The sequence below is a fragment of the Saccoglossus kowalevskii genome, chromosome 21 (assembly GCF_978046115.1).
Source record: "Saccoglossus kowalevskii chromosome 21, keSacKowa6.1, whole genome shotgun sequence".
Classification (NCBI taxonomy): Eukaryota; Metazoa; Hemichordata; class Enteropneusta; family Harrimaniidae; genus Saccoglossus; species Saccoglossus kowalevskii.
In genome coordinates, this window is record NC_140661.1 from 31588572 (window position 1) to 31599396 (window position 10825).

The 10825-nt window shown below is 38.3% G+C and overlaps 1 protein-coding gene across 1 annotated transcript; it reads left to right on the forward strand.

Annotated features, from left to right (window-relative positions):
* Nucleotides 1-246: 246 nt before the first annotated feature.
* On the forward strand, nt 247-1413 carry LOC146729860 (uncharacterized protein F54H12.2-like). The gene has a single exon (XM_085495129.1). It carries the CDS (start codon nt 247-249, stop codon nt 1411-1413), a length of 1167 nt encoding a protein of 388 aa, XP_085351255.1.
* The last annotated feature ends 9412 nt before the right edge of the window (nt 1414-10825 follow it).

Genomic DNA, 10825 nt, shown 5'->3' on the forward strand with positions numbered 1-10825 from the left:
GCTCGATGCCGGTTTGGGTATTCTAGGTGATGTTGTACAAGGGAAAAACTTTAAAAAAGCGGCTTCGAGTAGAGCAAAGACTGCGGGTCGTCAAATTACTTCTTCGGTATTGAGCAATTTATTTGGAAGACCCTCTCAAACGGGGCGAGGACGCACCATCAAAAGAAAGAAGACAACAATGAGACGTGCCATTTCTTCCAAGGCTAAGAAGAGGAGAAGATCTCCGGATATATTCGACTGAACATCATGGCTTTTGTACACGAACACTCCTGTGAATGCACAAAGACGGAACTCGATCTCTTTACTATTCCTCCGACACAGACAAGTATCGAAAAAGGAAGTTACGAAGAGGTAAACTCACTCACGAATATAGCCGATGGTCCGATCGAATTTGTAATACCTTCGGCCGGAAGTGACTACATCGATATTGGTTCTACGCTTTTGCACATCAAGGCTAAAATCACGAATGCAAACGGAAGTAATTTGGCTGCGGACGCCGCTGTAGGGCCTGCAAACTTGTGGTTGCATTCCCTCTTCAATCAAATCGACGTGTACCTAAATGGAAAGCAGATTTCGGATGCATCTCCCACCTATTCTTACAGAGCCATGATCGAAACGCTATTGAATTATGGAGGCGACGCCAAATCAACGCAGATTGGTACTGCGATATTTGAGAAGGACACCGCTGGAAAAATGAATGTTGCAAACCCAAGGGCTGATGATGGTGACGCTAACATGGGACTCAAACGTCGATACGCATATACATCACTCAGTAAGACGGTCGACATGATCGGACGAATACACGGGGACATATTTTTTCAACCAAAGTATTTACTCAATGGGGTGGAAGTTAGACTGAAATTACATCGAAGTAAAAATCAGTTCTGCTTGATCAGTTCAACCGAAAATCCAGCATTCAAAGTAATCATCACCGACGCTACTCTCCTGGTGAGAAAAGTCAAGTTGAGCCTCAGGGTACAACTGGGACACGTCGAAGCGTTGAAACAAGGTACTGCAAAATACCCCATCGATCGATGCGTTATGAAAATCGCTTCCATCCCGACTGGTACTATGTCATTAAACAAAGATTTGATATTCCTTGGTCAGTTGCCCAAAAGAATCATCCTGTGTCTGGTTTCTAATAAGTCTTTCAATGGATCCTACGAGACCAATCCATTCAACTTCCAGAATTACGGTATCACTTCACTCGTTCTCAACGTTAGAGGCGAGCAAGTTCCCGCAAAGCTATTGAAGACAGACTTCATGGCAGCTGGTGGCAGAAGTTGCATCATGGCTTATTACACTCTATTTACCGGTACAAATAAAATGGGTCAAGACCAAGGCAACGGCATCACTCGAGATGAATATCCCGAAGGGTACACAATCTTCACATTTGACCTCACTCCCGACTAATCGGCCAGCGATTATCACCTCAATTTGATACAAGAAGGAAAGATTGGTCTTGAGATTCAGTTCAGACAAGCATTGACTGAGACTGTGTCCGTTTTGATTTATGCTGAATACGATAACGTTATCGAGATTGACAGAGACAGAAACGTATTGACTGATTTCTAGCTGTGATGGACACGAATCAACTGAATCGTATTCTGTCGACTAATCCGTACACTAGAAACGTGTTCTTCTGCGTTTATGCTAGAGATCAACTGCCTAAGGCTAAAGTGTTGGAGTATCCCGCAGCGTTCGTATCAAACACCGATGACAGTAGCGGAGGTGGGACACATTGGGTGGCTTTTTATCTGAAGGATCCCTACCGTGGAGAATATTTTGACTCGTATGGTAGTCAACCCTACTACGTGGAATTTAAGAGATTTCTCGATAAAAACATTTGTACATGGGTCTACAATCATCAAATACTACAAGCTCCGTTCTCTACAGTTTGTGGTCAATACGTCCTGTATTACTTGCTGCGCAGATGTCGAGGGCAACCTATGAAGTCCGTAGCCGACTCTTTTACGCGTGATAGACATTTGAATGACCTTTATGTGAACAGATATATCGAAAACGTGACCAGACTCAACCTCCCTATTTATGACAAATATTTTTTCCCACGCAGTTTTACTAGATGACTTATGCTTTTGAAATTTCACATGTATATATATCGATTTCATATTATTTCTCTTTTTTTCTTTTTATTACAGATGAGCGATTCTGATTAGAAAAAAAAAGTGTGATTTATGCTTTTGAAATTTCACATGTATATATATATATATCGATTTCATATTATTTCTCTTTTTTTCTTTTTATCACAGATGAGCGATTCTGCTTAGAAAAAAGTGTGTATTGACTTTTCGGTGTTACTCGTGTTTTCTTGTTTTTATCATAATCGAATACTTATCCGCATTTGAAAATGTATACTTTATATACTCAAAATGTCATTTTTTATTCTTATATTACTCAGTTTTTTAATCCATTCTTTTTGTTTATTTACTCAAACAAGAAACAAAACAAAACAAAAACAAATTGTATACTTTCTATATACTCAAAATGTCATTTTTTATTCTTATATTACTCAGTTTTTAATCCATTCTTTTTGTTTATTTACTCAAACAAGAAACAAAACAAAGCAAAAACAAATTGTATACTTTCTATATACTCAAAATGTCATTTTTTTATTCTTATATTACTCAGTTTTTAATCCATTCTTTTTTGATTATTTACTCAAACAAAAAAAAACAAAAAAACAAAAACAAAACAAAAACAATAATGTATACTTTCTATATACTCAATTCAATTACTCAGTTTTTAATCCATTTTTTGATTATTTACTCATTAGCAGATTTCCCTTCTTTGTGTAACTCCGTTAGTATGCAAAATGACGTGTATTTATTAGCGTATGTGTGTGTGTGTGAGCGCCCTCTACGATATATTCTGAAAATCTTTCGTCCACGCCCGTCCAATTACAAATTAAAAAAACATTCAATTAAAAATAATAATTAAATAAAAAAATAAAAAATTGATGGTAATTTATGCAAATGTATTCACGATGACCTCGACACGACCTCGTATTCACATCAATTTTATGTATGCAAATGTATTCACAATATCCCATTGTGACGTCATCCTCATTCAAATGAACCCTTTACATACATTTATGCTAATTTATGCACGAAATCCTATTGTGACGTCATCATTTATGCTAATCCATGCTTCCACCTCGGATACACTATGGGGACGACCATGAGGGCGCTGTTCATTATGACGTCATATCGCATCCGAGTATGAACAGCGCCCTCATGGTCGTACCTATAGTGTAACGTAAACTACTCACATTGCTTATATTACACTAACGTGATGGTGGTCAAAAAACATTGCTTATATTACACTAACGTGATGGTGGTCAAAGACACATTGCTTATATTGCACTAACGTGAAAGTGGTCAGAAACACATTGCTTATATTACACTGACGTGATGGTGGTCAAAGACACATTGCTTATATTACACTAACGTGATGGTGGTCAGAGACACATTGCTTATATTACACTAACGTGATGTTGGTCAGAGACACATTGCCTATATTACACTAACGTGATGCTGGTCAAAGACGCATTGCTTATATTACACTAACGTGATGTAGGTCAGAGACACATTGCCTATATTACACTAACGTGATGCTGGTCAAAGACGCATTGCTTATATTACACTACCGTGATGTTGGTCAGAGACGCATTGCTTATATTACACTAACGTGATGGTGGTCAAAGACGCATTGCTTATATTACACTAACGTGATGCTGGTCAAAGACGCATTGCTTATATTACACTAACGTGATGTTGGTCAGAGACACATTGCTTATATTACACTAACGTGATGCTGGTCAAAGACGCATTGCTTATATTACACTAACGTGATGTTGGTCAGAGACGCATTGCTTATATTACACTAACGTGATGGTGGTCAAAGACGCATTGCTTATATTACACTAAAGTGATGTTGGTCAGAGACACATTGCTTATATTACACTAACGTGATGCTGGTGAAAGACGCATTGCTTATATTACACTAACGTGATGTTGGTCAGAGACGCATTGCTTATATTACACTAACGTGATGGTGGTCAAAAACACATTGCTTATATTACACTGACGTGATGGTGGTCAAAGACGCATTGCTTATATTACACTAACGTGATGTTGGTCAGAGACACATTGCTTATATTACACTTACGTGATGGTGGTCAAAAAACCATTGCTTATATTACACTAACGTGATGGTGGTCAAAGACACATTGCTTTTATTGCACTAACGTGAAGGTGGTCAGAGACACATTGCTTATATTACCCTAACGTGATGGTGGTCAGAGACACATTGCTTATATTACACTAACGTGATGTTGGTCAGAGACACATTGCCTATATTACACTAACGTGATGCTGGTCAAAGACGCATTGCTTATATTACACTAACGTGATGTTGGTCAGAGACGCATTGCTTATATTACACTAACGTGATGTAGGTCAGAGACACATTGCCTATATTACACTAACGTGATGCTGGTCAAAGACGCATTGCTTATATTACACTACCGTGATGTTGGTCAGAGACGCATTGCTTATATTACACTAACGTGATGGTGGTCAAAGACGCATTGCTTATATTACACTAACGTGATGGTGGTCAAAGACAAATTGCTTATATTACACTAACGTGATGGTGGTCAAAGACGCATTGCTTATAATACACTAACGTGATGTTGGTCAGAGACACATTGCTTATATTACACTAACGTGATGGTGGTCAAAGACGCATTGCTTATATTACACTAACGTGATGTTGGTCAGAGACGCATTGCTTATATTACACTAACGTGGTGGTAGTCAAAGACACATTGCTTATATTACACTAACGTGATGATGGTCAAAGACACATTGCTTATATTATACTGACGTGATGGTGGTCAAAAACACATTGCTTATATTACACTAACGTGATGATGGTCAAAGACACATTGCTTATATTACACTAACGTGATGGTGGTCAAAGTCACATTGCTTATATTACACTAACGTGATGATGGTCAAAGACACATTGCTTATATTACACTCAAGTGATGGTGGTCAGAGACACATTGCTTATATTACACTAACGTGATGGTGGTCTAAGACACATTGCTTATATTACACTAACTTGATGGTGGTCAAAGTCACATTGCTTATATTACACCAACGTGATAGTGGTCAAAGACACATTGCTTATATTGCACTAACGTGATGGTGGTCAAAGACACTTTGCTTATATTACACTGACGCGATGGTGGTCAAAGACACATTGCTTATATTACACTAACGTGATGGTGGTCAAAGACACATTGCTTATATTACACTAACGTGACGGTGGTCAAAAACACATTGCTTATATTACACTGACGTGATGTTGGTCAGAGGCACATTGCTTATATTGCTATAACGTGATGGTAATCAAAGACACATTGCTTATATTACACTAACGTGATGGTGGTCGAAAACGCATTGCTTATATTACACTAACGTGATTGTGGTCAAAGACACATCGCTTATATTATACTAACGTGATTGTGGTCAAAGACACATTGCTTATATTAGACTAACGTGATTGTGGTCAAAGACACATTGCTTATATTACACTAACGTGACGGTGGTCAAAAACACATTGCTTATATTACACTGACGTGATGGTGGTCAGAGACACATTGCTTTTATTACACTAACGTGATTGTGGTCAAAGACACATTGCTTATATTACACTAACGTGATTGTGGTCATAGACACATTGCTTATAATATACTACCGTGATGGTGATCAAAGATACATTGCTTCTATTACACTTACGTGATGGTGGTCAAAGACACATTGCTTATATTACAATAACGTGACGGTGGTCAAAGACACATTGCTTATATGACACTAACGTGATAGTGGTCAAAGACACATAGCTTATATTACACTATCGTGATGGTGGTCAAAGACACATTGCTTATATTACACTAGCGTGATATTGGTCAAAGACGCATTGCTTATATTACACTAACGTGATGATGGTCAAAGACACATTGCTTATATTACACAAACGTGATGATGGTCAAAGTCACATTGCTTCTATTACACTAACGTGATGGTGGTCAAAGACACATTGCTTCTATTACACTAACGTGATGATGGTCAAAGACGCATTGCTTATATTACACTAACGTGATGATGGTCAAAGGCTTATTGCTTATATTACACTAACGTGATGGTGGTCAAAGACACATTGCTTTTATTACACTAACGTGATGGTGGTCAAAGACACATTGCTTATATTACACTAACGTGATGGTGGTCAAAGACACATTGCTTATATTACACTAACGTGATGGTGGAGAAGACACATTGTTTAAATTGCACTGATGTGATGGTGGTCAAAGACACACTGCTTATATTACACTGACATGATAGTGGTCAAAAACACATTGCTTATATTACACTAACGTGATGCTGGTCAAAGACACATTGCTTATATTACACTAACGTGATGCTGGTCAAAAACACATTGCTTTCATTACACTAATGTGATGGTGGCCAGACACACATTGCTTATATTACACTAACGCGATGGTGGTCAAAACACATTGCTTATAATACACTAACGTGATGGTGGTCAAAGACACATTGCTTATTTTATACTACCGTGATGGTGGTCAAAGACACATTGCTTATATTACACTAACGTGATGGTGGTCAAAGACACATTGCTTATATTACACTGACGTGATGGTGGTCAAAGACACATTCCTTATATTACACTAACGGGATAGTGGTCAAAGACACATTGCTTATATTGCGCTGACGTGATGGTGGTCAAAGACACATTGCTTCTATTACACTAACGTGATGGTGGTCAAAGACACATTGCTTATATTGCACTAACGTGAAAGTGGTCAGAAACACATTGCTTATATTACACTGACGTGATGGTGGTCAAAGACACATTGCTTATATTACACTAACGTGATGGTGGTCAGAGACACATTGCTTATATTACACTAACGTGATGTAGGTCAGAGACACATTGCCTATATTACACTAACGTGATGCTGGTCAAAGACGCATTGCTTATATTACACTACCGTGATGTTGGTCAGAGACGCATTGCTTATATTACACTAACGTGATGGTGGTCAAAGACGCATTGCTTATATTACACTAACGTGATGCTGGTCAAAGACGCATTGCTTATATTACACTAACGTGATGTTGGTCAGAGACACATTGCTTATATTACACTAACGTGATGGTGGTCAAAAAACATTGCTTATATTACACTAACGTGATGGTGGTCAAAGACACATTGCTTATATTGCACTAACGTGAAAGTGGTCAGAAACACATTGCTTATATTACACTGACGTGATGGTGGTCAAAGACACATTGCTTATATTACACTAACGTGATGGTGGTCAGAGACACATTGCTTATATTACACTAACGTGATGTAGGTCAGAGACACATTGCCTATATTACACTAACGTGATGCTGGTCAAAGACGCATTGCTTATATTACACTACCGTGATGTTGGTCAGAGACGCATTGCTTATATTACACTAACGTGATGGTGGTCAAAGACGCATTGCTTATATTACACTAACGTGATGCTGGTCAAAGACGCATTGCTTATATTACACTAACGTGATGTTGGTCAGAGACACATTGCTTATATTACACTAACGTGATGCTGGTCAAAGACGCATTGCTTATATTACACTAACGTGATGGTGGTCAAAGACGCATTGCTTATATTACACTAACGTGATGTTGGTCAGAGACGCATTGCTTATATTACACTAACGTGATGGTGGTCAAAAACACATTGCTTATATTACACTGACGTGATGGTGGTCAAATACGCATTGCTTATATTACACTAACGTGATGCTGGTCAAAGACGCATTGCTTATATTACACTAACGTGATGGTGGTCAAAGACACATTGCTTATATTACACTTACGTGATGGTGGTCAAAAAACCATTGCTTATATTACACTAACGTGATGGTGGTCAAAGACACATTGCTTTTATTGCACTAACGTGAAGGTGGTCAGAGACACATTGCTTATATTGCACTAACGTGATGGTGGTCAGAGACATATTGCTTATATTATACTACCGTGATGGTGGTCAAAGACACATTACTTATATTACACTAACGTGATGGTGGTCAAAGACACATCTCTTATATTACACTAACGTGATGGTGGTCAAAGACACATTGCTTATATTGCACTAACGTGAAGGTGGTCAGAAACACATTGCTTATATTACACTGACGTGATGGTGGTCAACGACACATTGCTTATATTACCCTAACGTGATGGTGGTCAGAGACACATTGCTTATATTACACTAACGTGATGTTGGTCAGAGACACATTGCCTATATTACACTAACGTGATGCTGGTCAAAGACGCATTGCTTATATTACACTAACGTGATGTTGGTCAGAGACGCATTGCTTATATTACACTAACGTGATGGTGGTCAAAGACGCATTGCTTATATTACACTAACGTGATGCTGGTCAAAGACGCATTGCTTATATTACGCTAACGTGATGTTGGTCAGAGACACATTGCTTATATTACACTAACGTGATGCTGGTCAAAGACGCATTGCTTATATTATACTACCGTGATGGTGGTCAAAGACACATTACTTATATTATACTAACGTGATGGTGGTCAAAGACACATCTCTTATATTACACTGACGTGATGGTGGTCAAAGACAAATTGCTTATATTACACTAACGTGATGGTGGTCAAAGACGCATTGCTTATAATACACTAACGTGATGTTGGTCAGAGACACATTGCTTATATTACACTAACGTGATGGTGGTCAAAGACGCATTGCTTATATTACACTAACGTGATGTTGGTCAGAGACGCATTGCTTATATTACACTAACGTGGTGGTAGTCAAAGACACATTGCTTATATTACACTAACGTGATGATGGTCAAAGACACATTGCTTATATTATACTGACGTGATGGTGGTCAAAAACACATTGCTTATATTACACTAACGTGATGATGGTCAAAGACACATTGCTTATATTACACTAACGTAATGGTGGTCAGAGACACATTGCTTATATTACACTAACGTGATGTAGGTCAGAGACACATTGCCTATATTACACTAACGTGATGCTGGTCAAAGACGCATTGCTTATATTACACTACCGTGATGTTGGTCAGAGACGCATTGCTTATATTACACTAACGTGATGGTGGTCAAAGACGCATTGCTTATATTACACTAACGTGATGCTGGTCAAAGACGCATTGCTTATATTACACTAACGTGATGTTGGTCAGAGACACATTGCTTATATTACACTAACGTGATACTGGTCAAAGACGCATTGCTTATATTACACTAACGTGATGTTGGTCAGAGACGCATTGCTTATATTACACTAACGTGATGGTGGTCAAAGACGCATTGCTTATATTACACTAAAGTGATGTTGGTCAGAGACACATTGCTTATATTACACTAACGTGATGCTGGTGAAAGACGCATTGCTTATATTACACTAACGTGATGTTGGTCAGAGACGCATTGCTTATATTACACTAACGTGATGGTGGTCAAAAACACATTGCTTATATTACACTGACGTGATGGTGGTCAAAGACGCATTGCTTATATTACACTTACGTGATGGTGGTCAAAAAACCATTGCTTATATTACACTAACGTGATGGTGGTCAAAGACACATTGCTTTTATTGCACTAACGTGAAGGTGGTCAGAGACACATTGCTTATATTACACTGACGTGATGGTGGTCAAAGACACATTGCTTATATTGCACTAACGTGATGGTGGTCAGAGACATATTGCTTATATTATACTACCGTGATGGTGGTCAAAGACACATTACTTATATTACACTAACGTGATGGTGGTCAAAGACACATCTCTTATATTACACTAACGTGATGGTGGTCAAAGACACATTGCTTATATTGCACTAACGTGAAGGTGGTCAGAAACACATTGCTTATATTACACTGACGTGATGGTGGTCAACGACACATTGCTTATATTACCCTAACGTGATGGTGGTCAGAGACACATTGCTTATATTACACTAACGTGATGTTGTCAGAGACACATTGCCTATATTACACTAACGTGATGCTGGTCAAAGACGCATTGCTTATATTACACTAACGTGATGTTGGTCAGAGACGCATTGCTTATATTACACTAACGTGATGGTGGTCAAAGACGCATTGCTTATATTACACTAACGTGATGCTGGTCAAAGACGCATTGCTTATATTACACTAACGTGATGTTGGTCAGAGACACATTGCTTATATTACACTAACGTGATGCTGGTCAAAGACGCATTGCTTATATTATACTACCGTGATGGTGGTCAAAGACACATTACTTATATTATACTAACGTGATGGTGGTCAAAGACACATCTCTTATATTACACTGACGTGATGGTGGTCAAAGACAAATTGCTTATATTACACTAACGTGATGGTGGTCAAAGACGCATTGCTTATAATACACTAACGTGATGTTGGTCAGAGACACATTGCTTATATTACACTAACGTGATGGTGGTCAAAGACGCATTGCTTATATTACACTAACGTGATGTTGGTCAGAGACGCATTGCTTATATTACACTAACGTGGTGGTAGTCAAAGACACATTGCTTATATTACACTAACGTGATGATGGTCAAAGACACATTGCTTATATTATACTAACGTGATGGTGGTCAAAAACACATTGCTTATATTACACTAACG

Excerpts from the sequence above, each read along its gene's own strand:
- LOC146729860 (XM_085495129.1), top strand. The coding sequence starts at position 247 with ATGGCTTTTGTACACGAACACTCCTGTGAATGCACAAAGACGGAACTC.